We start from the raw sequence: 27,087 nt of genomic DNA on the forward strand, positions 1-27,087 counted from the left end.
CTAGGCATTCCCTGTCCCCCACCCCCGCCCCATCCGCCCTCAGTGTGGCGCAGAGTCCTTGACGCTGTGGGCACTCGGACCCGCTTGGCACCCGACTCCCTGGGAGTGCGGACTTTACACCTGCCGCAGCGGCTGCAGCAGGAGCACCCACATCGTCACAGCAGACACGGGAGCCAGGGGTTGGACGAGACTTTAGTCTCTCCCAGCCTGGGGGCAGCGTGGGGGAGCCAGGTTCCCCTGGAGCGCTGGAAAAAGTCCAGAAACCTGTTGTGTCTACCTACTAATGCTCGTTATCACCTCTTCACCTCCGCTTCCCGTGCTGTAGGTCCCGCCTCCCCTGACCTCAGTTTCCCCTTTCTATTCGATAGGCCAAACCCCTGGGATTTCTTTGGGATTAGAGAAAGGGGGTTTGCTTTAAAAGGAGCACCTCCTCCTCTCCCCGCCTTGCCTCCTCACTCCTCGGCGCAGCGATCCCCGCTGGGGCGGCCGCACGCGCGGGCTTGCGGCCCCGGGGAGCCCCTCCCAGGCCCGCGGCTGGGCGCTCGGTGCGGCGGTGTCACTGGGAGGGGAGGAGGGGAGGAAGAGGTGGCGGCAAGGTCGCAGTCCGAGGCTCGGGCGCCGGCCCCAGCGGATCCCAGCGGCGGCTCTCTGAGTATCCGCGCCGCTCGCCGGCCGGGCGCCCCCGCGCTCCGCCGCCCCCGGCGCTCGCCCGCCCGCCCGCAGGAGCCGCGCAGCGCCCACCGAGGTGGGAGGGCCGGGCGGCCGGGAGGCGGGCGCGCGGCGGCGCCCCGTGCGGCACACGTGCCGCGGTCGGCGGTTGGGCCCGGCTGAGACAGCAGCATGGGACAGGTGGTCTGCAAGAGCCTCTTCCAGTCGCTGTTCGACTACAAGACCGCAAAGTATGTCATCGCCAAGAACAAGAAGGTGGGCCTGCTCTACCGGCTCCTGCAGGCCTCCATCCTGGCCTACCTCGTGATGTGAGTTCTCCGGGGCTTTTGGGAAGGCAGGGAGGGTGTGGGGGACGGGGGCGGGGGTTGGCGGTGGTGGTGGTGATGGCGGGGGGCCAGCAGCTGGGACCTTCTCCAGGGCCCCGGAATTGGCCTGTGTGCACATGATGTCCCCTGTGGTTGGGGGTCTATGACCCTGCGTGGGAGGGGGCCCTCCTTGGGCCGTTGCTGTAAGGGTGAGGGGTAGGAAGGGAGCCCTCTGCTCCCTCACCCGCTCTGGAGGTGATGAGATGCGGGCAGAGGCTTCTGGGTTCCTGGATTTATGAGGCTTTCCGTGGGCAGCTCCTTCCTCCAGGGCTGGAGCCCCCATTGTCAGGGCTATGGGAAGGGGGCAAGGATGCAGGGGGCTGGGCTACAGCTGTCGGCCCTGGGCCCTGGCCTGGCGCTGGCCCAGGCACCTGGTAGGTTATTTATAATCACTGAGCTCAGTGCCAAGCTGCGGGCTGGGACAACTCATCAGCCTGGCATGTCCCAGAACTCCCCTCTGGTCAACCCGCCCTACGCGTGTGTGACCTCTCAGGTGTCCAGCAGGGGTCCTGCCAAGGGCCCTCTGCGCCTGCCCCCAGCTCAGCTGTCTGCCTCCCCAGCTCCTTCCCACCTAGCAGGAGCTGGTGCCATCAGCTGAGGGGGCAGCTCCTTGGGGTTGCTCAGCCCGGCACTGTTCAGAGCTCTTACCCCGGAGTAGGAAGGGGACAGGTGGAGGGAGGGGATGACACCAGCTGACTGGAATGCTGGTGCATCTCTTTTACTCCTTTAGTAAATGCTGCTGAGTCTCTTCTGTTTCCGGACTGGAGCAGGAGCAGCCACTTCTCCTGGGAGGGCAGCTGACCTCACCTGGAGCCCCTAAGGTCCCTGGCTGTTGCCACCTGAGGCCTTTGTACATGCTGTTCCTCCTCTAATGGGTTAGCCCACTCATCCTTCAGACCCGAGTTCCCCGTAAACCCTCCTCTTTTCCTCCGAGGCATTCCCACGGTGTAATTAAATGCTTATCTGGGGGATCATTTGCTTAATGTCTGCCTGCCTCTCTCCAGCCTGGGAATGCCATGAGGACAGAGCCTGGCATTGCCTGACTGTTTAGGGAATAGGTGTGAGATGAATGAGTGAATGAATGAGTGAATGTTGGTCCTTGAGTATTTGCTGAATGTTTCTGTCCAGGCCCAACCCAGTGTGTCCTTACTGAAATGGCTGGTTGGCTCAAGGGTCACAGCTGTTGGGGAGGAAGAAGACATTTCCTCTACCCACTCTTGGTCCTTCTGGCCCAGCTACAAATTAAATTGACATGAGACAGAATAACAGAAGAAAATTAAACAAAGCTTTATAACATGTATATGTGGGAGAGACCCAGGAAAACTGAGCAACTCGCCAAAATGGCAGAGGTTCTCATCTTAAATACTATCTTCAGCTAAAGACAAAGGAGGATGTTGGGGGTGGTGGTCTGGACCTTCAAAGGGGAGGAAGGGCCTTCACATGGAAAGGGAAAAGCAAATGTTTGGTAAATAGAACTTTGATAAGAGTGGGCTTAGCAAGGCTCCTTCCAGCCTACTGGATACCCAGAGTTATCTGTGGTGAAGGCCTGTCCTGGGGATACGCTTTTATTTTAAATTTCTTTTAGGCAGTTAGAGGAAAGGTCAAAGTCTTTTTCAGAGTCTTTCGTTGTTAAAAATAACCAAGGCAAGGCAAAGAGACACATTTTGAGGTGGCTAATTCTGATTCCCCACAGTCCTGCCTTTGAAACTTTAAAAAGTTTCTCAGTCCTCTGAAACTTCAAGAAGTTTCGTAGTCCAGAAGCTGAGTGGTAGGTTGTTCCATCTCACTGAACACATTTCTTAGTCCTGATAATAGGTCAGTCCAGTTAAATTCATTTTAGAAGGCGGTGATGCAGGTGAGCTCCCGAAGTCAGGCCTATATTGTAGAAGCAAGCAATCAGGTATTTAATAAGAAGTATTTCTATGGAAACAAGAAGAAAAACAAAAGTTAATGGTTGGAGCAAATTATAAACCAGTTTGAGCCCGGGGACAGCCTGTCAAGAAGATTTTTAGATGTCAAGGTCGAAGCATCTTTTGCAGTTTGAAATGTCTCTGGTGATGTCATCAGGTATTCAGGTGTCTTACACAGCAACAGACATGAACCTCTCCTAAGTTTATATCAAGTTATTCAGCTTCAGTTTGCAAGGCTTCAGGAAAAAGGGCAGGTTCAGTTCTCAGTGATTCCGAATGAAAATGATGGAAAAAATGGAAAATGTTAGTTTGCAGATTTGCAGCCAGATATTTCAGGAGACTAGAAGAATTCAGGATCCAGTCTAGTTTACAGGTAGAAAAGAAAAACCTCAAAGACAGTTAATAGAACTAGGATCTAATATCCACAAACATTTAGTATAGTTTGTACTGAAACATAATTTTTCTCTCTAAAATCACCCTCGTTTTTACCAAAGATAGCCAAATTAAGACTGATTGGGTTGTAAAGTAAGTTTAGTTTCAATAAATTTGGCCCAATTATTTACATAAGTGTAGCAAGAATAGCGATTGATCATATAGGCTCTTTTAAACCTGCTTTGCTGAAACTTTTTATAAGGAATCCTAGATTGAACTTTAAAGGGCTCTCGAGGCCAGGAAAGCCAAGGACTTATCAAAACCTGTCACACCTACAGATTTGGGTGAATTTTTCTCTTCTTGAGCTCCCCAAAATATTTCAAGGTTCCAGTCACCTGCCAGATAAGTGACCTTCCTTATCCATAAGGTTTCTAGGAAACAAGGTAAGGCGTATTTCTTACTTTATTCCATTGAGTCCAGTCCTTGTTTCTCAAAAGCTGTCTGGTCATATCTGAGTCTATGACTGTTTCTCTCGAATATGACATTCCAGTCAAAGCTTTGGTAAGATAACCAATGTTTCCAATTCTGTCCTATTATAAGGAGAACAGATTTTTATTGAACTTATGTAAATAACTATATTGCCTTGAAAATAACAATGCTTACTAAGAGTTTCCAAATTCTGGAGGGATCAGGTAGGGAGGAAAAGGTAAATGTTTCAATTTTGTTTACAAAAGTATAATTTGTCAAATTGCTGTGTCATAGGTAGCTTCAGAGAAAAAGCTTTCCTTAAATCTATTTTTTTGGGGGGGGGGAAGATTAGCCCTGAGCTAACATCTGCTGCCAATCCTCTTCTTTTTGCTGAGGAAGATTGGCCCTGAGCTGACATCCGTGCCCGCCTTTCTCTGCTTTATATGTGGGGTGCCTACCACAGCATGGCTTGCCAACCAGTGCCATGTCCGCACCCAGGATTCAAACCAGCGAACCCCGGGCCGCCAAAGTGGAACGTGTGAACTTAACTGCTGCACCACTGGGCCGGCCCCTTCCTTAAATCTTAAAAAAACCTACAACTTTTTACAAAATCAACAATATTTTAAACAAAAGGTCATAAAATCATCCTCATCCGTTCATTCAGTCCTGTGTAATCGATTTTTAATCTTAATCTTCTGTTAGCAGTGTTATGGGGTTATCAGTTTCTCTGTTAGAGTTCTGTAATTTCTTACCCAGTTCAGTTTCATAATCTGAAAGCTTGTAAGAAACCTGTATTTTAGAATGTGTCAGAGTCTTTTCCTTGAATCTCTAAAGATGAAGACATTTGTAAAAGTAGGGTTAAACAAAACTGTCTGTAGGGGCCGGCCCGTGGCCGAGTGGTTAAGTTTGCACGTTCTGCTGCAGGTGGCCCAGTGTTTCATCGGTTCGAATCCTGGGTGCAGACATGGTACTGCTCATCCAGCCATGCTGAGGTGGCATCCCACATGCCACAACGAGAAGGACCCACAGCTAAGAATATACAACTATGTACCAGAGGGCTTTGGGGAGAAAAAGGAAAAAAATAAAATCTTTAAAAAAACTGTCTGTAAATGACAAAAGACTTAAAAATGACAATTGACAAAGAAACTTGGTTATTTCTGTGACATACTACACTTTAAGATAACTAGAATTATGACTGACAACTAGGACAGATCAGAATTTTAGGAATTAAACACTTATATCAATAATACTTACCCACATAACACCATAGGTCCCTTTGAAACAATGTTTAGTTATCCATTTGACCATAGTGACCAAGATTTTTAGTGAATGCAGAAGATTAAATAGCTGTAAGACCTTAGCACCTGTGATTACAGACCTGATAAAACAATACAGGAAATTAATTTTGATAAAACATAAAATCCCTACCATTCTGGTAGGCTACTCAAAGAAAACACCTTTCATAATCCCTTTACCAGCAGCAGACTAAAAGTTCAGGAAAATTATCCTTTTAAGAGCAGAAAAAAAACCAAAGTCTAATTTTGCACCAGCTTACTTTTGATATTAAACTCATTTACTTGATTAAATTCATTTTAATTTTAGCCATCTTGACCATGCACAAAACTCTTTTTAGAATTTCTCTTTTACAAATGTTCTGTAACTTTCTTTTTACATTTAGAATTTGTCCCATGCTTGCTTTCTTCCCTTTTAGTACTTTAGGACAAATTTATCTTTTTTTAACAACACAAACAAAATATTTCCATTCTTTATACCTTCTTTACTGAAAACTTACATCTTTCCTTGAATGCAAATATGTTTTCTTTATTAATTTCTAGTAATTTAATCACATATTAGAATTTTTAACCCTTAGAAACCTTAATTTTTAAGTAAAAACTAAGCAATTATAAACTTTCTTTTTTTCTTTTTAAAGATTGGTACCTGAGCTGACATCTGTTGCCAATCTTCTTTTTTTTTTTCCCTCCTTCTTCTCCCCAAAGTCCCCCAGTACATAGTTGTATATTCTAGTTTTACGTCTTTCTGGTTGTGCTATGTGGGACGCTGCCTCAGCATGGCCTGATGAACGGTGCTAGGTCCGTGCCCAGGATCCAAACCAACAAAACCCTGGGCCACTGAAGCAGAGTGTGTGAACTTAACTACTCAGCCACAGGGCTGGCCCCATACGCTTTCTTTTACATTAGCGTTCTGTGGCTTGGCAAGTTTGTAAATACTTTTTTATAATTTAAAATACATGTTACTTTATAGTACAATCTTTTAATAAAACACAAGACATGTTTACCAATAGACTCAAACACTTTTTAGTTTCTCTGTAATAAGAAGCCAAATAGTAGTATTTTTAATATTTAGTAGTATATTTAATAATTAGTCTCTAATATTTTATCTTATTTACAAATGAACTAGATACTCAATGGATTTTCATTATTTAAGCATTTCATTATGGAAGCAAAACTTCAAAGTTTTAAGTTACCAAAAAGATTTTGAAAGTTATTTTAAATACACATGTTATAACACATAATTATTGTTAAAAAATTCATTCTTATCTTTTCCACATCTGCTTAGTTTACCTGTTTCCAATAATTATTTAGGTTGCCTATAAAGACTTTGAGACATCAGACAAAATCAGCTATCATTTTAAGTTGTTATGCTGACTAGTTTGTAACAGGGATAAAATGAGCTTATTTAACTAGTAAACCCAGGCTGCATGTCTGCATCATATCCATTGCTGATAACTCAGAGGACATGTCCATTTTAATCAAAGCAACAAACTTAAATAAGCTTTCAGTTATCAAAGGTGAATTTACCATGTTAACGTGAGTGACATTTGGGTTAGTTTCGATTACATTTAGAAATAATGTAAATGCTTACTTTAAGCCAGTTAAACAGAGCTCTTAATTTTGGCCATACCATCTAGGGATAAAATATCACACATATATAACATACATATAGACACACACAAACACACAGGTAGACACAGACAGAGATGTTAATTTTTTTTTAAAGATTTGCACCTGAGCTAACATCTGTCACCAGTCTTCTTTTTTTTCTCCTTCTGCCCAAAGCCTCCCAGTACATAGTTGTATATTCTAGTTGTAGGTCCTTCTAGTTGTGCTCTGTGGGACGCCACCTTAGCATGGCTTGATGAGCAGTGCTAGGTCTGTGCCCAGGATCCGAACCAGTGAAACCCTGGGCCGCTGAAGCAGAGCTTGTGAACTTAACCTCTTGGCCATGGGGCCCCGGCCCCCATAGATGTTAAATTTTTGTTATGAATCAGGTGCAATACAAAACTCACTAGTTTCTGAGAAACATTTGCATTTCCAAGAATGGCTCTCAGGTCCTAGAGAAGATGGGAGCAGAAAATCTACGTCATAAAGACAGAGAAAGCAGTCAAGTTTTCTTCAAGATGGAGGTTCTGGGGGATAATTGCCTCATCAGTTTCTCATGTCTCAATCTTTTGTCTCAATTAATGTCTAGGAGTACTTTCGGAGGAACAGGGGAGGCCCTGGGGTTGGCAAAAGACAGATGAACTTTGAACTGCCTTCCAGAACCATACCTCCAGCCTTGGAGAGATTTGCAAGACAAAGACGATTGTTTCCAGTTCCCTAAAGAACTGGACTACAGCCTGAATGATAAAAATGAGGCTGAATCCCTCCTCCAGCTACACCCTTCCAATTGCTTCTTTCTATCAGGGGAATTTTTAACTTAAGAGGCGAATCAAAGATTTGTATGTTGTAAAACTTTCAGGACAATGTATCACAGCTGTAAAAGTCTGAACAAAGCATTTAACATGAGCCCTCTTTCTAAGTGTACAATTTAACCCTAGACCAGTTTACCTTGGAGGGGGGCTTTCATTATCCTTTTTATTAGCCCCTCATACTAGCCTCTAGTTTTATCTCATACGATGTGGGCTCAGGCAGCCCTGCTGACTTCCCTTTTAGATTTATGTGCTGTCTTACAATCAGGCAGGGGAAATGTTCCCCAGTGAGACACAATGTCTATCCCCACGATACAATCCAGCAAAAAGAGATACAGTCACTTCACATAAAGCCCATAAATATATCAGTTTTTCTACAAAATTTCATCTGAATTCTATCAACTCTTAGACCGCTAATCATAGTTTTCATTAGGGCTTTATCAGTAGGTCTTGGTCTTCTAATTTTGGATGGGGGAAACGTTCTCGGTCAGATATTTTAAAACATACTCAGGCAAAGTTGATATAACCTCTTTATATAAAATCAGCTCAAACATTCCAACCATTATAATCTCATCAATACTTATACTTTTACATTTTCTCAATTTAATTGTAACCTGAGTCAGGGTCTTAAGGCTAGTCATTTTTTTTTTTGTATTTCCTTTTTAATTTGGCCTTTTCATAGGTACCAGTAAAAATTATGATGAGAGCTCTCACAAATTTTTTTTCCCAATTCAGAAGTTTTCCCAATTTAAATGATCCATCGTCTGGCCACATGGACGAGTAGGATCCTAACAGTGACTCATACCAATAAGCTTAACCATGGACGCAAGAGGCATCCCCAAAAGAGATCCAGAAAGTTCACTCCCAAAAACAGTCTAAGAAAGTAAAGGCCTTCATTGCACAGCAAGCAACAAAGGTTGAGACGACAAAAGTCCCTTATGAAAGCAACTGGGACCCCCTCTGACATGCTCCCCTGAGAGCTGACACAGCCAGACAAAGAGAGTGTGTCCCAGAGCCCCAGCACTCGACTGGCTGCCAAGATGCATGCCAGTACATGCATCCTCCGGATGGCAGAGACCAGAAAGGTCACAAAGCCAAGCTCTCAAGACACAGAATAAGAAAATAGAAAAAAACCTCATCTGATATGCACATTAGCAGTTTTAGCTAAGCCTTGGGTCTCTTGGAACCAGAATCATACCTAGGAGGAAGGCATTGTGGGGTTGGGGATTTTTACAGAGTACCTTGTCGTTGCACGGACATTTTCTTGAAGTTGGCAGGGGGACCTGTGTCATCTACCCCGTTCCATGACCAACTCATCCTTCCATGGGAGACTTCTTGAAATGGTGAGTGCCCTAATGGCTCTTAACTGCTCAACCTGCACCCACCATATTTGGGGCCTTTTTGGCTTCCAAGATGCCCTCAGCAACAGCTTTCACCTTATGTGCATGTTCCCAGACAACAGGCTTGTAGAGATGCCTGTGTCTTGTGACAAACGACAAAAAAAGAAAGAGACAAGGAAAAGTACTATCTCTGGGAGGAAAAGGATCTACAACCAATGAGTACTCAACCAAATCCTAGAGTCGCTGAGTCCAAGAAGCTAGCCTCACCAATATTTTCTCCTGCTAATCTAAATTTAGAAAAGGAAAAAAACCTCACCACTCTTATTTCCATTGGACCCTGTAGGCAGAGATCTGAGAGACTGACGTAGTAAGAACTCTTACTTCCTGCTGGCTCTCGTCAGGGGTCCAGGATCGCTCAGCAGCAGCAGTCCAGGAGTGAGCAGTGTCCAGCCAGTGAAATTTTATCCCATCTAAGTCACCAAACTGTTGGGGAGAAAGAACATTTCCTTTACTCACTCTAGGTCCTTCTAGCCCAGCTATGAATTAAATGACACGAGACAGAATAACAGGAGAAAATTAAACAAAGCTTTATAGCATGCATACATGGGAGAGACCAAGGAAAACTGAGTAACTTGCCAAAATGGTGAAGGTTCTCATCTTAAATATCATCTTCAGCTAAAGACAAAGGAGGATGTTGGAGGTGGGAGTGGTTTGGGGCTTCAGAGGGGAGGAAGGCGCTTCATATGGAGAAGGAAAAGCAAATGTTTGATAAACAGAACTTTGATAAGAGTGGGCTTAGCAAGGATCCTCCCAGCCTACTGGATACTCAGAGTTATCTATGGTGATGGCCTGTCCTGAGGACAGGCCTTTATTTTAAATTTCTTTTAGCAGGTTGGGGGAAGGTCAAAGTTTCTTTCAGTCTTTTGTTGTTAAAAATAATCAAGGCAAGGCAAAGAGACACATTTTGGGGTGGCCAATTCTGATCCCCCATACAGCCCTCTCAGAATTCCTTAGAGACAGGATAGCCTAGGGCCCAGGACATGCCAGCTCTGGCCCCAGAGAGGAGGAGAGTAGACACATCCTGGTTGGTACCTACTATACTGAGAACCCTTACCAGTGCCATGGGAGGTGCTGGACATCCCATACCATTGCTGTATGACCTCAGGCAGGCAGCTTCCTGCCCTCTCCTGGCCCCTGTGTCCCCAAGTTTCCCGAGGGGAGGTTTACCAGGACAACCTCTAACATTAACAGTAACATCAGCAATAAGTTGGTGAGTTGTATTCACTGAGCTCTTCCTCTGTGCCAGGCGCTCACTGTGCTAAGCAATTTACATGAACCATCTCATATTTTAGAAAATTATTTTTTGTATTGCGCTCACTGTGCTAAGCAATTTACATGAACCATCTCATATTGTAGAAAATTATTTTTTGTATTTTTGACATAATTTTAGACTTATAGAAAAGTTACAAAATAGTATAAAAATTTTTTTAATGCCCTTGCTCTAGATTCCCCACATGTTAACATGTTACTACATTGGTGTTGTCTTTCTCCCTTTGTCTCTCTGCAGGCACACACACAAATGGTAGATTAATGGTATGCATACGGAATTTTTTCTGACTGTTTAAGAGTAGGTTGCAGACATGATGCCCCTTTACTCCTAAATATTTCACTGTGTATTTCTTAAAACAAGGAATTCTCTTATTTATCCAAATACAAGTATGAAAATTAGAAAATTAGCATTGAACAATATTGTCTAACCTACAGACCTGTTGTTAATTGTCCCAATCATTACTTTTATAGCAAAAGAAAATCTGCATTTAGTTGTCATGTCTTCTTAGTCTCCTTTAATCTACAATTGTTCCAGAGTCTGTCTATTTCGTGATATTGACATTTTTTGAAGTGTATGGGATTTTTTTTTTTTTACCATTTTTTAATTGAGGGAAAATTCACATAGCATGTCATTCACTATTTTAGATGATACAATTCAGTGGTTTCTAGTACATTCACAATGTTGTACAACCATCGTGACTAGCTAATTGCAGCACATTTCCATCACCCCCAAAAGAAACCAGTATCCATTAGCAGTCAGTTGCAACTCTCCCCTCCCTCCATCCCTTGGCAACCATTAATCTACCATTTGTCTCTGTAGATTTGTGCATTCTGGACATTTCATATAAAGCAAATCATACAATATGTGGCCTTTCTTGTCTACCTTCTTTCACTTGGCATACTATTTTCAAAGTTTATCCATGTTGTAGCATGGATCAGTACTTCATTCCTTTTATGGCTGAATAATATCCCATTGTATGGATGTACTGCATTTCGTTTCTCTGTTCATCTATTGATGGACATTTGGACTGTTTCTACTTTTTAGCTGTTATAAATAATGCTGCTAAGAACATTCATGTACACACGTGTTTTCAATTCTCTTGGGTATATACTTTGTCATGTAATTGCTGGGTTGTATGATAACCTTTTGATGAACTGCCAAACCATTTTCCCCAGCAGGTACCATCAGCAAGTACCAGTTTCTCTGCATTCTTACCAACACTTGTTATTTTTTGTTTTTATGGTTATAGCCATCTTAGTGGGTGTGAAGTGGTTTCTCATTGTGGTTTTGATTTGTATTTCCCTGCTGACTAATGATGTTGAGCATCTTTTCATGTGCTTATTGGCCATTTATTCATCTTTCTTGGAGAAATGTCTACTCAAATCCTTGGCCCACTTTTGTATTGGGTTATTTGTCTTTTTTTATTATTGACTTGTAAGAGTTCTTTCTGTATAGTCATGTGCTGCATAACGACATTTCGGTCAATGACAGACCGCATATACCATGGTAGTCCCATAAGATTAGTATTATAGCCTAAGTGTGTAGTAGGCTAGACCATCTAGATTTGTGTGAGTTCTCTATGATGTTCACACAATGACAAAATAGCCTAACGATGCATTTCTCAGAACGTATCCCCGTCGTTACGTGACGTATGACTATATTCTGGGTACTCGATCCTTATTAGATATATGACTCACAAATACTTTCTCCCATTCTGTGGGTTATCTTTTCACTTTCTTGATAGTGGCCTTTTTTTTTTTTTTTTAGGAAGATTAGCCCTGAGCTAACATCTGCTGCCAATCCTCCTCTTTTTGCTGAGGAAGACTGGCCCTGAGCTAACATCTGTGCCCATCTTCCTCTACTTTATATGTGGGACACCTTCCACAGCATGGCTTGCCAAGTGGTGCCATGTCCGCACCCGGGATACGAACTGGCGAACCCCGGGCCGCCGAAGTGGAAAGTGTAAACTTAACTGCTGTGCCACCAGCCTGGCCCCGATAGTGTCCTTTGATGCACAAAAGTTCTTAATTTTGATGAAGTCCAACTTGTCTATTTTTCCTTTTGTTTCTTGTATGTTGGGTGTCAAAGATTGGGATTTTGCACTCTACTTTTGGGAATGCCCCTCCATTTGGATTTTTCTGAGGTCTCCTTGTGGTTAGTTCAGGTTGTGCACTGCCTCTAACCATCTCACACCCTTAGCACGAGGTGTGTTATCCTTGTGCTCACCCCCAGGGTTTGTTAGCTTGCCCAAGCTCAGGTAGCCAGTGAGTGGGTGGCCTGCCTGACTGCAGGGCGTCAGCTCCTGAGAGCAGCGGTCTCTGCCTCTGGGGTTGCTTGTCACCTCTGCTGCTTGCAGGATGGGGTTTCAGGCAGCAGTGGGAATTGTGACCCTGCCCAGGAGCTGGTGGAAAGGTGGAGCCCCAAGCCTTCCCTCACTGCACCCTGGGCCTAGGGAAACTTCCCTGAGGGCAGCAACAAGGCTGACGCCCGCTTGCCGCCCCTTCCCCACAGCTGGGTGTTCCTGTGGAAGAAGGGTTACCAAGACACCGACACCTCCCTGGAGAGCAGCATCGTCACCAAAGTCAAGGGCGTGACCTTCACTAACACCTCAGATCTCGGGGCGCGGCTCTGGGATGTTGCCGACTACGTAATCCCACCCCAGGTCTGAGTCCCACCCAGCACTGGGGCCCTGGCTGGCAGGGCCTGGCTCAGGGTGGGTCACATGGGAAGCTGCTCCAGGACCCAGGGCCCTCCATCCATTGTCTCCCTTGGCCCAGGACAGCTGCCAAGGTTTGCAGGTGGAGTTCCTGCCTAGATCCTTCTCCCCACACCAAACCCCCGCCTTCCCTGCCTGCATTATGAGAGCACTCTGTTCCTAACAAATCTGAGCCTCTTGAGACCCAGTGGGGCTAGAGAACTTCCAGGTCAGTATGAGTCAGGTGGCTTCCCTTATATTAGCCACTGCCCCAGGAATGGTTCCCTGGCCTATTCACAAGAGGCCTGGGCCAGGGCTGGGGCCACCCCATCTCTGCCCCTTCTCCTCCCAGATCTGGGCTTGGACCCCAGAGGCTGAGGGCAGAATAGGGATCCATGGGTGGGGGAAGTTTGGGGTTGTGGGCCTGGAAGGGACCTATCCAAGGACATCTACTCAGAGACTCTGAGGTCAGTGAGGCATCCCTGGGAAGGAGGGTCCCCAAAAGGGCAGGAGGAGGTTCCTCAACCCCTTTCTGGTTTCTCAGGGAGAGAACATCTTCTTCATTGTCACCAACCTGATTGTGACTCCTAACCAGCGGCAGGGAACCTGTGCTGAGGTTTGATTTGGCACTGCGAGCTGGGGAGGGTTGCTGGTGGCAGTGGTGGGGTCCACCCCTCTCCTGAAGCAGGGGTTTCTGGGGGATATATGCACCAGTGCACATACCTGCATTGTTTGGGGGAGAAGCAGGGTGGGGGGCCCCAGGCAGGGAAGGGAACCCTGTCCTAACTCCTGGGGTAGGCCCTGGCTCTAAGCTGGGCTTCCTGCAGGGGACTCCCCACCCAGGTGCCTTTCTCTCCTGGCAGAGTGAAAACATCCCTGATGGCCTGTGCTATAAGGACAGCGACTGCCCTCCTGGGGAGCCTGTTGTGGCTGGAAATGGTGAGGCCTGGAGTGGCCAGGGCTGGGGGCAAAAAGGGGCTTGGAGCCTGGAGGCTCCTGGCATTGTTCCCGTCCCACCCTTTCAGGAGTGAAGACTGGCCGCTGCCTGCGGGCTGGGAAAATGCAAAGGGGCACCTGTGAGATCTTCGCCTGGTGCCCAGTGGAGACAAAGTCCAGGCCATCGTGAGTGGCTGTGGCCTTGGGACCCTGAGGGGTTACCCAATCCTGTCCAGGGGGTCCCAGCCTGACGGTGGAGACAGGTCCACTTGGGATCCTCATTCTGAGGGAGAAGCCAGGACACCCCACAAAGGCCTGGGCACCACCCCAACATGACCAATTTAACTGTCCTTGGCAAAGGCTCTGGGGGACCCAGGGAACAGGCAGGGCTCAGCGCCACCATGGGGCTGGGGAGGCACAGAGTGGGCAGGGGCAAGGCCTCCTGGACAGGCTGTCTATCTTGATTTCCAGGAAGCCACTCCTGGGCAAGGCTGAAGACTTCACTGTTTACATAAAGAACTTCATTCGCTTCCCCAAATTCAACTTCTCCAAGTATGTGGGGCTTGGCTACTGGGGATCCTTGGCTGGCCCTCCTGGTGGCTGTGCATGGGCCCACGTGCATGGTGTACATGTGACAGTGTCTGTGCATGAACCACTGGTGATGCTGGGGCCCCCTTCCCCCTGCGGGGGGTGAGGTGGAGCTCTGTTTTTTTCTTGTAGTAGGATGTTAGTGGGAGAAGTAGTCAGGACTCGAGTAGGGGCAAAAGTCAGGGATTCAGGCTGGGCCGGGTGAGGGGCCCAGTGTCTCCTGGGTCAGGCTAGTTTCCGGCCCAGGAACAGCAAGTCTCACCTTCATTTCACTGGCTGTTCACGGCCTCCACCCAGGACCAATGTGCTGGACACCGAAGACAGATCTTACCTGAAGTTCTGTCAATTTGACCCCAAGAACCTCTACTGCCCCATCTTCCGAGTGGGGTCCTTGGTCAGCTGGGCGGGGAGCAACTTCCAGGACATAGCCCTGCAGGTGGGTGGCATGCACTCAGGGAGCCCTCCCTGGAGGCTGGAGGGCTCTGGGCCTGGGCTCTGCAATGAGGAGAGAGTGCGTCGGGGGCCTGGGGGTGGGGTTGCCCTGCAAAGTGACTGCCCCAGGAATTCACTGTCTTCAGAATTAGCTGTAATGACATTGTATGTCAATTATACTTCAATTAAAAAGAAAAAGTGTAAAACTCAAACAAAAAAGAATTAGCTGTGACACACAGCCGACTGCGGGCACTCGGCATGGGGCACACTGGGCACCTGCTCTTTGGTTCTTAGTCCTTGGGTGTCAGCTGAAGCTGAGCCGAGAGGAGCCTCGTTGGCCCATCTGGCTCGTGTGTGAGGCGCCCGTCCAGTTGTAGGCGCTCACCCTGGGAGGTCCCTGCTCTCTGGAGGCGTGGAGCAGGAGGAAGCCGGGGCTGAGGCATTGGCAATGCTTTTCTCAGCCACTCCAGAGGAGGGGCTTAGAAGCCTGGACCCTCCCCCTTCCTCCTGGAAGGATGATCCAGCCGTTGACCCCTTGCCCAAGCACTGACCCATCTTGTCCAGCTCTCCATGAAGAGCTGGTCTGTGACTTCTATCCATCTCCGGAAAGTTCTGTGCACTGATTCTTGTCTCTTTTTCATCAAGGGTGGTGTGATAGGAATTCAGATCGAATGGGACTGTGATCTTGATAAAGCTCCCTCCGAATGCAATCCTCGCTATCATTTTAGCCGTCTGGACAACCAATTTTCAGAAAAATCTGTCTCTTCTGGGTACAATTTCAGGTAAATGGGGCTAAGCCTGCTGCCTTATAACCCTGTCCACGCTGTGTCCTTTCCTGGGTGCCAGTGCCCTTCCTGAGGCTGGGAATCAGAGTGGGAGGTATGGGGAGGGACCGCTGAGGGGAGCAGGGGGCAGCAGCGGGGGCTGTGTCTAGGAGAGGAGAGAAGCGTGTTATTGCCCTTGGCTCACCATGCACCTGGGGCCTGGCTTCTCAGCTAGGTCAGCTCCATTGATGCCAGCGTGTGGGAAAGCCCTTGCCTCTTGGGGAATGTCTGGCAAGGATTTCAAGGATGTGGATGAATCCTTAGCATAATGTCAGCAAGAGGGTGTGCAACCTCTGCTGGGGCTGCTGAGGGCCAGGGTCCACAGAATGCTTATAAATCTCCAAAGCAGCCGAGTTCTGTGTTGCCAAACGGTGAATGCCCAGCTAGGCTGAGGTCTCCCCTGGGCCGGATCTCCCCCAGGTTTGCCAAATACTACCGAGATACAGAGGGGGTGCAGTTCCGAACTCTGATGAAAGCCTATGGGATCCGCTTTGATGTGATGGTGAATGGCAAGGTGTGTGGGGTGGGTCTCCCATTCTGAGGCTGGGTAGGTCTGGGGCGGGGCATGTTGGGAGTGGCCCTGGGCTGGCTCTGGGTGGAGTCCCTGGGGATCCTGCCGTCCACCATTCCTGGGTCACCCCACCTTGTCTCTCTCTGCCCCAGGCAGGGAAGTTCAGCATCATCCCCACGATCATCAACGTGGGCTCTGGGGTGGCGCTCATGGGTGCTGTGAGTACCTCTCCCTCCCGCCCTTTACCCTCTGAGCACTGGTGGTGGGGAGGGGACACTGCCTTTGTGCGGCTGTCTCCATGCCCCAGAAAGAACGAGAGCTGGCAAGGTCAGCATGGACGTGGGTAAAGAGGGCTTTCTGGGACTTCACCCCTGCCAGCGGCCTGTGACTACCTGAGTTTCTCTTTCCACAGCCAGAGAAGCATTTGCCTGTAGCTCTGGAGCTGGGAGTGGGGCTAGGAGTTCTCTGGGATCTTGAGTCAGACCCTGAACTTCTTAAGCCTCATCTCCAATTCTGCTAAAAAGAGGCCGGAGCTGGCGATATACAGGGTTTTCAACCATGGTCATGTTGACATTTTGATAATTCCTTTTTCTCTGGGGCTGTCCTGTGCATTGTAGGATGTTTAGCAGCATTCCCACTAGCAGCATCTACCCACTAGATGCTGGGAGTGCCGCCTTCCACAGTTGTGACAATGAAAAATATCTCCCGACATCATCAAATGTCCCCCAGGGGGGAAATTACCCCCTGTTGAGAATCACGGGGCTAAAAAGATGACGCGGGGAAGTCAGGCTGTAGTCCCTCCTCAGATGTGTCCTTTAGCTGGGTCCAGAGGGGCCACTGGAGGGGAAGGAGTGGCGGAGGGCAGGGAAAGGTTTCCTCCGAATCTGTCATGCCCCTTTGTTCTTCTGAAAGTGTTTTAAAGACATGAGAGTCGACAGTGAGTGGCTCGGCCTATCCCAACAAACCTCTTGCCAGGGTTTCCAGCAGCCCCTTGCCTCCTTTCTCCGCCCAGGAGGCCACAACAGGTCCCTTGGAGGCTTCTGGCAGGTCCTAGGATTGACTTTACTGAGACCAGGAACACTGTCCTGTAACGGGATGCAGAGAGGCGTGCTCCTGAGAGGTGGCCCACGGATGAAAGTGAGCCCCGCAGGATTCCTCCTCACTGCAGACCTCCTCACATGTCTGTTTGCATGTGGAACTTTCTGAGTGAGGGGCCACCTTCCGTCATCACTTCCTTATGATGGGGGTCAATCAGAACGCAGGCGCATCTGGGGGGCATACCTGTGAAATTAAGGTAACGGGAAAAGGGTGGTAGCGGTTGGGTGGGGGTGGGAGGAGTGTTCTCTGGGAACAAGGAATTGATAAGTAACATTTTTGGTATCTGGGGGAAAAAAAGAGGTGTGCAGATCCCAGGGTCAGAGAATCAAGTTCACCTGCGGGCTTAGCCATCAGCCCCTTCCCACCCCATGCCACTCATTCAGGAACCGCCCTCCCGCCACTCTGTGCCACGGGTGGTGTCGCCCTCTGGTGGAGGAGACGGACATTTGCACAAGCTGCTCCATGAAGCACGTGTGTTCAGGTGTCAGTGGGTCCCAGCTGGCTTAGCTCAGGCCTCATCTGTCCTTGACCACCCCTGTCGTGTCCTTGTTGTCAGATCCCCTCCAGTCTCTCTCTCACGCTGACTACCAGAGGGCTCTTTCTAAAATGCCACGATTGTGTGTCCTGCCCCTATTCAAAGCCATTAGTGCCTCCCCTGGGGGATTAGGGCCAGTGCCTTGGAGACACTCTAGGAAGCTTTACAGGCTGGTCCCCATCCACCTCTCCAGAAGTCTCTTTAGCTCTTCCCCCACAGGGCTGTGGAATTCCCAGGCACGAGAGGCTTGTTCCTACCTCTGCAATGCCCTTCCTGAACTTCTTTTTTTGTTTGCCTTGTATAAACTCCTATTCAGCCCTCAAGACTCAGCCTAGATGTCCCTCCCCAGGCTAAGTGAAGTCCCGTCTTGTCTCTGCTCCTCCGCTCCTCTCCTTGTCATAGGACCTGTCACTTTGTTTCATAATTTACATGTTTGTCTCCTGCACCAGAAGGAGAGTCCCTCAAGGTCTCCTTGTCTTAAACCTCCCTGCACCCCAGTGGCGAGTGCTCAGCAAACATTTGTTGAAGACGTGATTCAGTGGGGTTAGGAGAGTGTGGGGGATCAGATGGACTCCAGGGGAACCTTGGCTCCACCGTGGTCCAGCTCTGTGGCCTTGGACAAAGGTTCCTCTTTCTGAGCCCAGTGTCCCCATCTATGAAGTGGGGACAATGCCCCCTCAGAGGCTGCTGCCAGATCACACAGGATGCATCTCGTGTCAGGCGGCTGGCGGCTGTCTGGAGGTCTGGGATTCTGAGTCAGGGAACCCGACTCTTTTGCAGGGGGCTTTCTTCTGTGACCTGGTGCTCATCTACCTCATCAAAAAGAGCAACTTTTACCGCAACAAGAAGTATGAGGAAGCCAGGTCAGTTGTGCTTCCTCCCACTCCGCCCCCCCCCCCCCCCCGCCCCGAATCTTTACCCTGCTTTGATGTTGCGTTTGGGTTGTGCAGGCAGGGCTGAGCCCAGGGAGCTCCCCTGGGAGGGCCTGGGAAGGTGGAATGTTCTGACACGTGCTTTACAGAACTGCATCCCGCCACAGTGCAGCTGGCAGAAGAAAAGGCCGCCACGGGCCATGGGCAGGAGACCCGGTCTCCAGGCCCAGCTCTGCTGCTGTCTCCCAGGCACCTTTGGACAAGTCCTAGGTCTCCCTGGGCCTCAGTTTCTCTCTCTGCAAAGCGAGAGAGTTGGTTTACATATAGTGCCTCCCAGCACTTATGTTTTAGGATTCTTGGACTTGGTGGTTCCTAGTGGGCTGGGGCTGAGGGAAGATGGAGTAGGAAGGGAAGGAAGAAATGGACTTTTTTTCCCACCATGGGGGCCTACTTCCAGGCTCTCTGGGGCTGTGGGTTTGGTAGGGGATGTGTGTTCAGAGTGGCAGAATGCAGTATGAGTGGGATATCCTGATGTCTGCGGGTGGATGGGAAGGGGACAGGGGCTCTGGCCCAGCCCTTGTAGGAGGCTTTCTGGAGGAGGTGGGATCAGAATGAGTTGCAGATGGTGGGCTCCGAACAGGCACCTGGCACTCCCTCAGCCACACTGCAGCCTAGGACAGCGGGGGAAGGGTCCGCCTGCGTCATTGGCCTGGACTGAACCCCAGCCCTGGTTCTTAGGCTGAGCCCTAAGCCCTGAGCCCGGTCTCAGACTGAGCCCTGACCGCACCTGCCAACTGACTGAGCTGGAGGAGGAGGAGGGCGCCCCCTGCAGGGCTAGTGGCTCTCAGGGCCCGGCCCGCCAGTGCTGGGGGAGCATCCGGCTCCGCAGGCCAGGGTTAATGATCGTGTCCTGCCCAGGGAGCTAGGGGTCTGTCTCCAGCCGGTGGAGTCCTCGCGGCAGGGTGGGGCCCCGGAGACTGAGGACGCGGCGGGGCCAGGGCTGCCAGAGCTGCCAGAGGCGCAGGACGGAGGTGGCAGCCCGAAGGAGAATGGCTGTGTGTGCCGGCAGCTCCTCGAGCCCGCCAGGTGAGGGGCTGCTCAGCAGAGGGCTGAGAATGGTCCTACAGAGATGGCACGGCCGGCTGCTGTGCTCCCTGCTCTGGGGTGGCCTGGCTACGAGACAGGATGGCCAGGACCCAGGAGAGCCCATCCAAGTTGGACTCTGCAGGGAGGGGAATGTGGGGTTGCCTTAGCCCCCCATGGTCCCCATTAGCTCCTCAGTACCCCTAAGTAAACTGCAAACCACTCTGCTTGCTGTGCTATCCCGGCGTTTGGACAATAACCGACTATCTTTCACTCAGGCTTACTCTCTGCCCTGCACTACGCTGAGCTCTCTGTATATGTGATCTCACTTCAGCAACTTACTGAGGTGGACACTAATAGTGCCTATTCTACCAATGAGGCACAGAAAGGTTAATAAGTAACTTGCTCAAGTCACACAGCTAACAAATGGTGGAGCTGGGATTTGAACCCAGGCAGTGTGTCCCTAGAATCCAGCTCTTCTCCATCAGGTTATTCCGTCTTCTCAAGCCTCCCATCCCCCACCCCATGTCAGATGACTTCCCTAAGCCCCTCTTCCGTGTGGAAATTCTGGAGCTGCCCTGGCCTCAGGAGGGTGGCGGCTGTGCTGACAGGCGGCCCACAGGCTGCCTTTCCCTGGCCGCTTCTGCAGACATGACAGCCTGGTGCTGGGAGGGTGCCCTGGGCTGAGTCAGCAGGCTGGCTTTTAGGCCTGCTCTGCTTCGGCCTCGCTGTGTGCCCTTCAACGGATGCCCTCTTTCTGGGCGTTTTCCTTTTTCTTTCCCAGTGGGGGCTGGACACAGGGGTCCCTCCTGCTCAGTCAGACTAGGGTTCTGTGACTCTCCTCTTGTTTAATCACGTCCCAGAGTTCACTGGCCTGGAGTGGACTTTCCTCTGGTCTCCAGCTTTCATTCTTTGCTGACTTGGGGATTGGCAGCCTCCAGCTGGGAGCTGGGCCTGGGCAGGGGAGGAGTGAGAAATGGACTGGGATGGAGAGGAAAGGCAAAGAATGGAGAGGAGAGAGGAAAGACGAGAGCTGGGGCTGCAGCAGTGGGGGCAAGGAAGCAGTGGAGGCTGGGGATCTGTTTGCAGGGGTAGGCCCGGCACCCAGCAGCTCCCCACATGCTCCCTGAGCTGTCACTTCCTGAGCTCTTTAGCCTGCGAGAGGGAAGAATGGCCACCCTGCTGGTCTTGGCGCAGCCTTGCCTGTTGCTGTGGGAGGCTCAGGGTGCCACCGTGGTGGCTGCTGCTGCTCATGGCTGGGGCAGCTCCAGAGGCCCGTGCATCTTCATGTGTCTGGGCTGCCACCCCGGACTCTGACAGACTGCCCCTCTCTGCAAATGCTCTGGCTGCCTGCGGGGCTGCCAGAGAGGCTGCTGCGGGTGGACTCTGCCTTTACCGAGGCGTCCCTGTCCACAGGGTTCCCAACCATCCTCTGTACCTCTCTGTGCCCCCACCCACCCACACACAGGTCTGGCCATCTGGGGAATGGAAAGGTGAATGTGGAGCAGCCACAGAACCTGCAGACAGTGGAGGCGTAGCCAGAGGTGTTGGCTGAGAGCAGATTTGGCGAAGACCTTGGAGGCAGAACCGCCTGCAGCTCTGAACTGGGAAGAGTCGTCGTTGTGTCTGCATGGGACGGGGCTTCCAGGCACAGCCATCTCTCCTGCACTTTGGGATCTTGCTACAAGCTTTTTGTTGTGTGTGTAGGGAGGGGAGCCCCCCAGTGGCTAGAAGGCTCAGATCTAGAAGAGGAGGCCCTTGGAGAGGGAAGGGCGGCCGGTTTCACTTTTTCTGAGACTCCAATTGGACATTGATGCATTCATACATGCAGTAAACATTTTTTGCTGTGGGCTGGACCCTATCCAAGAGATGCTTAAATGAGACGCTGACCTGGCCTTCAGGGAGGGGAGCACATTGTAATTCCCTCAAGAGCCAAGACGTCACTGCCAGGCTCAGCCACTCCAGCCTTCCTCCAGCCTCTTGCTGAGACCTTCACAAATGCCTCTAGAGAATGATGGCTCCTCAGAGGAAGACCTTAGCCAACATCCAAGGGGACATTTGGCTTTGCCCCAGGGATCAAATTTAAAGGTGGCAACCAGGAAAGGACTGGACCCATCAGGAGGCAGCTGGCCCTTGAGGGGAGAGGGAGCCTCCGAGAGCTTCTAGGTAAGAGGGGAAGGGGAGGCAGGAGGCCTCTGCTCCAGTCTGACCGCCCGGCCTCGGGAACCTCTGGGCATAGCGTCTCGTCCAGGTGGGCGATCATCTGCCTGTGTGGTTTGGCTCTTGCTGTTCTGTGGGGCTGGGTGTCCCTGCCCGGCTTCCCTCCCTCTCTCCTCAAAGGCTGGGTCTGAAGAGCTAATGAGACAATGGGTGGTGCTCACTCAGCAGGTGGAAACAGTTGTTGTTAGGGAGGCCCTCAGCCCTGCCCCTTCTTTCCCACCCAGACCCTGCAGAACTCTGCTGCTTCCTTCCCTTAGTGGCTGTAGAGCCTTACTACTCAAAGTATGGTCCGTAAACCAGTAGCATGGGCATCACCTGGGAGCTTGATAGAAATGCAGTCTCCAGCCCCTCCCTCATCCTCCTAAATCAGAATCTGCATTTCAACAAGATTCCCAGGTGATCTGTGTGTACGTTAAAGTTTGAGGAGCACTCGTTGAGATCTGCAAAGCCTGGTTCTGAGCGAGGAAAAGGCCAGCTTTGGTGGTGGCGCCCATTTCTAGGTCAGACTTACAGGCATTCTACCTTGAGAACGAGGGGATCCCAGCCCTGGGGAAGTGGTATTATGCTTAATTTGTTTAAATTAAAATATTCTGACTAGATAATACTTATATGATTCAAAATTTAAAAGGTACAAAAGAATAGACAGTGAAAAGCTCCCCTCCCACCCCTGTTCCCCAAGGCAACTTGTGTTACCAATTCCAGGAGGCTCCCTTGTTTTGCTGAGAATCCACTTGATTACTTGCGCCCTCACTCAGCAAATGAGCTTTTCCTGAGGCCTGCAGTGTCAGTCTCCTCTATCAGAAAGGGACTCAATGGAATATGCTTAAATACTGGGCTGGGGATCTGGCTAGCTCACCTCTTCCTCTCCCAATGTCTGAGGAGCCTGTGTGTAAACCCAAGGAGGAACCTAGAACTCATCACTCACTGCTGTCTGACCCACTTGGCAGCAAAGGCCCGCAGTGCTGCCTCTGGCCTAGCAAGCCCCACTGCTCCCACACACGAGGGAACGTCCTCTCTGAAGGGCTCTCTCTGGGCCTCGCTCGAGTCAGAGAAGCCTGGTTCCCCTCTGTACACAGAGGAGGCGGTAAGCATCTTTCCACTGGGGACTTTGGAGACGGTCAGAAGGGGCCTGAAAGAGGGTCTCCGGCGAGGCTTTGCCACTGGGGCAGAGGGGAATGGTCCTCAGAACAGGAACCCTTCTAGAGGAAGCAGCTCCCTCACCTTGGGCTGCCTGGTAACCTGTCAACAAGCCCACCCACCCTCTGAATAGAAAAATCCGGGTGATCCACTGTGGTGTTTCACTTCTTCACTAATGCAAACCCTTGGGTTTGATAATCTGGCATGTTCCTTTTATGTTTGGGAGGAAGTAAAAAGGGCAGGGGGTTGTGGCTGCTTAGGGGTTGGGCTGTTTTTGGAATTGCTTTGCAGCAGCCATATAACTTGGCCATATAACCTGGGGACAGTCGTACTATTTATTTTATACTGGAATGAAAATGTCTTCCTATAGTATTCATTCAGTAAATACTTATTGAGTACCTGTTGTGTCAGGTGTGGGACTGAATGCTGGTGACACAGTGGCGAGCAACACAGAAACAGCCCCTGCCCCAGTGCTTACAGTCTTTGTTAGCAGTGCCCTCGAGTCGACTCTGACTCCTAGCGCCCCCGTGTGCAGGAGAGCGGAACCCTGCCTGGTCTTTCTGTGCCACGCTCTCACCTTCCGGTGCTGTCAGACTATGCTCTGCTGCTAGTCATAGGGTCTTCATGGCCAGTTGTTTGGGAAGTGGGTAGCCAGGTCTTCCTTCCTAATCTGTCTAGTCTGGAATCTCTGCTAAAACCTGTCCACTATGAGTGACCCAGCTGGTATCTGAAACACCGCCGAGTGCCGAATCTTAACCACTAGACCACCAGGGCCGGCTGCTTACAGTCTAGGGGGCCGAATCTTCATCAGGGGTCATGCATGTAGTCACAGACTCAAGTGAGTTCTCAATGAGTAGCCAGAGGTTTCCCCAAGGAACTGACATCTGAAAGATTAGTAGCAGTCTAACTAGGTGATGGGGAAGCATTCCAGGTAAGGGAACCGCATGTGTAAAAGAAATGCCTTGATGTGAGCAGGAGCAACATAGGAACTGGATTGAGACCGTATGACTGGAGCCAGTTTTCTTGTCATCAACTTGCTTTAATTTTAAGAGTTGCCCCATTAGGCCCTACTGCCATAAAGGACTTACTCAACCTAATTGTTTTCTTCAAGTCCAACAAAGCCTTCCAGGTGGCCTCCATACTACACGTCAGGGGCCCACATTACCGCTTCTGGATAGTGTTGCACACTGCCAAAGTTTCCTTGCTTTTGCACAGCTCCCCCACTTTTTTGGGGATAGTTTTGGTACATAATTGGGAGGCTCACTAATCTTATAGAAACTAGTTTTGTAATGGGAAGAAGTGGGCACTTGAGCTCCTTTCAAACTTGGGAAAGCCCCTTTCTGTCAGGGTGGCCGATGCCTCATCAGGAAGATGTGTGTGCCAGCCTCTCAAGAGCTTCTTTCCATGCTGACGTTCAGGATCATGAATTGTCTATGTGTACGTTCAGGCCCTGGCCTAAAGCCATCTACTTGGTATTTTCCTAATGACTGAGTTATTCCATGCCTTGGGAGTACTCTGATGCTGGCCCATGTGAAGTTTGTAAATTGGGTGCTATCAATGTGATACCACAGGACCAGCCATGAAAAAGCAAAGTTCCCTCTTCTGATAAAGGGGTCATCAGGACTGACTAGTCACGGCTGCCTTTTGTGCCGGCCGCACATCAGTTCTTCCTTCTCAGTGGTTGGCTGCCCCACTGGGGGACCAGTCATAAAGGAGGATTGTGACTTCCTCCAGGTGTCTCTAAGGACTACAGTGCCCTGAAGAGTCGTAAATCACCCCACTTGGAATGGCATCTTGCATGTCTGGAAAAGGGCTCCATTTGGCTCCAACCCACCCCCTTCCACCCAAGTGATGCAACTTCACTTCCTCGAGCATACTCTCCAGAGAACGCAAGAACGCTCTCTCTCCAAAGGATGCACCTTTCTTCCAGCTGCTTGTTTCCCCTTAAGCCAGTACACAGAATTAAAGGGGGAAGATGGCAAACATTTTCTGGGACCTGTCCAATATATGTATTCTTTGACATTTTTATTTGGTTATAAAACAATAAAAGGTGTAAACTTTAAAAGTGTCCTGATTTTTTTTCCCTTCATGTCTTCATGGGCACCCCATGTTTTAGAGGAAAATGTAAGGAGAAAGTGAGACCAAAAGAGGCAGACACAGAAACAATTAGTGAACAGTATATTACATTCCTTATTTTGCAAAGGAATTCAAATAAAAGTAAGGAAACTCTTTAAGTGAGGAAACATTAAAGACTAGGAGGGCACTGATAAAACTGGTACTTTTCCTTCAATGAGTGTAATCTGGATTCGAGTTTTAATCTTCTGCTCCAGGAGCTTATTAAATTCCCTCATAATGATATGGATGTGAAGATATTTATTGCAGTATTTTTTATAATAGTGAACACTTCAAACAAACTTACTGCCTAAAAATAGAGGAATGGTTAAGTACATCAGCTCCCTTATGCCCCCATTCTGCTACCCCTCCCCGTCCCCCCCTTAGGACCTGCAGTAAGGTCTGCTTCCTCCTTACCCTGCATCAGGAATGAACCCTCCCTTCCCACTCAGAGAAGGCCCCGAGAGAGGACTGGGTGAGGTTGGGAGAGTGGAGGAGTGTGCAAACCATGAAAGTGAGCATCTTCAGTGGCAGTCAGAGAAAGGGCTCAGAGGAGGTCATTGGGAGAGGGAGGCAAAGTTGTGGCCTGAGCTGCTTCTTGGCCTCATGTGCAAACATGTGGTCCAGAATCTAAAATGGGATTCAGGAGGCCTGGGTCGCAGATCCATTTCTGTTGCTGGCCATGTGCCACCTACTGTCTGTAAAAGAAGACTTGGATTCAAGCTCTCAGATCCAAAAATCCAAATCTGATCACATCACTTCTAAAATTCTAAAGCCTTCCCCCAATTGCTCTTATGATCAAGGCCAAATTCCTCACTCTGGCCTTCCATGATCTGGTCCAGGTCCACCCCATGGCCTCTTCTCTAACTCTGCAGATACAAGCCAAACTCCTTCCTGCCCAATGGCCCTCATGCATCTGCTTTCTTGCAAGTACCCCCTTCTCCACACTTTAGTTGGCTGTTATTTAACCTTTGGGTCTCAGATGTAACATTATTTCCTCAAAGAAGCCTTTCTTGACCCCCCCCCCCCAACCTTGGCTGGGTTTGGGGCTCCTATGTACTCTCTTCATAGCACTTTACCATCATTTAAATATTTGTGAAATTAGGTAATCCTGGTCTTCCCAGTTAGACTATAGATTCCATAAGCAACATGTTCATTACCATAACTCTAATACCATATTTATTTTTCAATTAAATGTATGCATTTTATTCTAAGATAACCCTCCTGACAATAAGGGATCGTGGATTAGCATATAGACAGAAGCATTTACACTCCAGACAAGCCCAAAGTTTAGCTTAAACATCCAGTCTGCTGAATCTAAACAAAGTCTAGAAAAGAGCTTAAATTAATGTTCTTAACAGAAACAAGAGCTGGCTGTGACTAGGTGAAATGGAACCAAAATGACACCATTCACACCAGAAAGCAGCGGTTAGGGGGAGGGAAAGCCGGGCTCTGAAAAGGTCCGCAGCCAACACAGCAAGAGCAATTAAGTGAACTGTTTCTGAATCCTGGCTCTGCCTCTTCCTAGCTGTGCCTCCTATGGAAGAGGTAGTGAACCTCTCTGGGTCTCAGGTTCATCAATGGGGGATAATAATCACATCTACTCCACAAGGATATTGCTAGAATTCAATGAGATAATGGGTGTAAAAGGTATAAGGCACAATGCCTGGCGTATAGGGAACACTTAACTGTTATTAGTCCTTAGGATGTCAATCAATAATTAAGTTCTCTTTTTATTTAGGCCCTGGTGCACCCTCTCTGGATGACCTATGTGTAAATGCGAGGAAATTCCAGAAGGCCAAGGCTCAGTCCCAGCTCTCCAGGAGTCAAAACTAGGCGATTCTGCACCCATGGCAGACAGCGGGAATGCGTTAAGGTAGG

The 27,087-nt window shown here is 49.3% G+C and overlaps 1 protein-coding gene across 3 annotated transcripts; it reads left to right on the forward strand.

Moving 5' to 3' along the window:
* Positions 1-466: 466 nt before the first annotated feature.
* On the forward strand, positions 467-25,150 carry P2RX5 (purinergic receptor P2X 5). Of its 3 annotated transcripts, XR_006890792.1 has the most exons (14): positions 497-977; positions 12,675-12,825; positions 13,403-13,474; positions 13,722-13,797; positions 13,884-13,980; positions 14,266-14,346; positions 14,680-14,818; positions 15,460-15,596; positions 16,059-16,152; positions 16,302-16,367; positions 18,563-18,645; positions 19,573-19,740; positions 21,206-21,903; positions 24,829-25,150. XR_006890792.1 is itself a non-coding variant. In XM_046677243.1 (13 exons), exons 1-13 carry the CDS (start codon positions 841-843, stop codon positions 21,273-21,275), a joined length of 1,371 nt encoding a protein of 456 aa, XP_046533199.1. In that variant the 5' UTR covers positions 497-840; the 3' UTR covers positions 21,276-25,150. The 3 variants fall into 3 exon arrangements, 2 of the variants coding, with proteins under 2 accessions (XP_046533200.1, XP_046533199.1); XM_046677243.1 differs by having other exon boundaries at positions 21,206-25,150; XM_046677244.1 differs by lacking the exon at positions 19,573-19,740 and having other exon boundaries at positions 467-977; positions 21,206-25,150.
* Positions 25,151-27,087: the final 1,937 nt, after the last annotated feature.

This window comes from Equus quagga, chromosome 11 (assembly GCF_021613505.1).
Source record: "Equus quagga isolate Etosha38 chromosome 11, UCLA_HA_Equagga_1.0, whole genome shotgun sequence".
NCBI classification, from domain to species: Eukaryota; Metazoa; Chordata; class Mammalia; order Perissodactyla; family Equidae; genus Equus; species Equus quagga.

Bases quoted from the DNA above. Each gene is read 5' to 3' on its own strand.
- P2RX5 (XM_046677243.1), top strand. From the start codon at position 841: ATGGGACAGGTGGTCTGCAAGAGCCTCTTCCAGTCGCTGTTCGACTAC. The intron at 15,597-16,058 runs GTAAATGGGGCT...GATCTCCCCCAG, and splicing joins TCTTCTGGGTACAATTTCAG to GTTTGCCAAATACTACCGAG. The intron at 19,741-21,205 runs GTGAGGGGCTGC...ACCCACACACAG, and splicing joins CAGCTCCTCGAGCCCGCCAG to GTCTGGCCATCTGGGGAATG.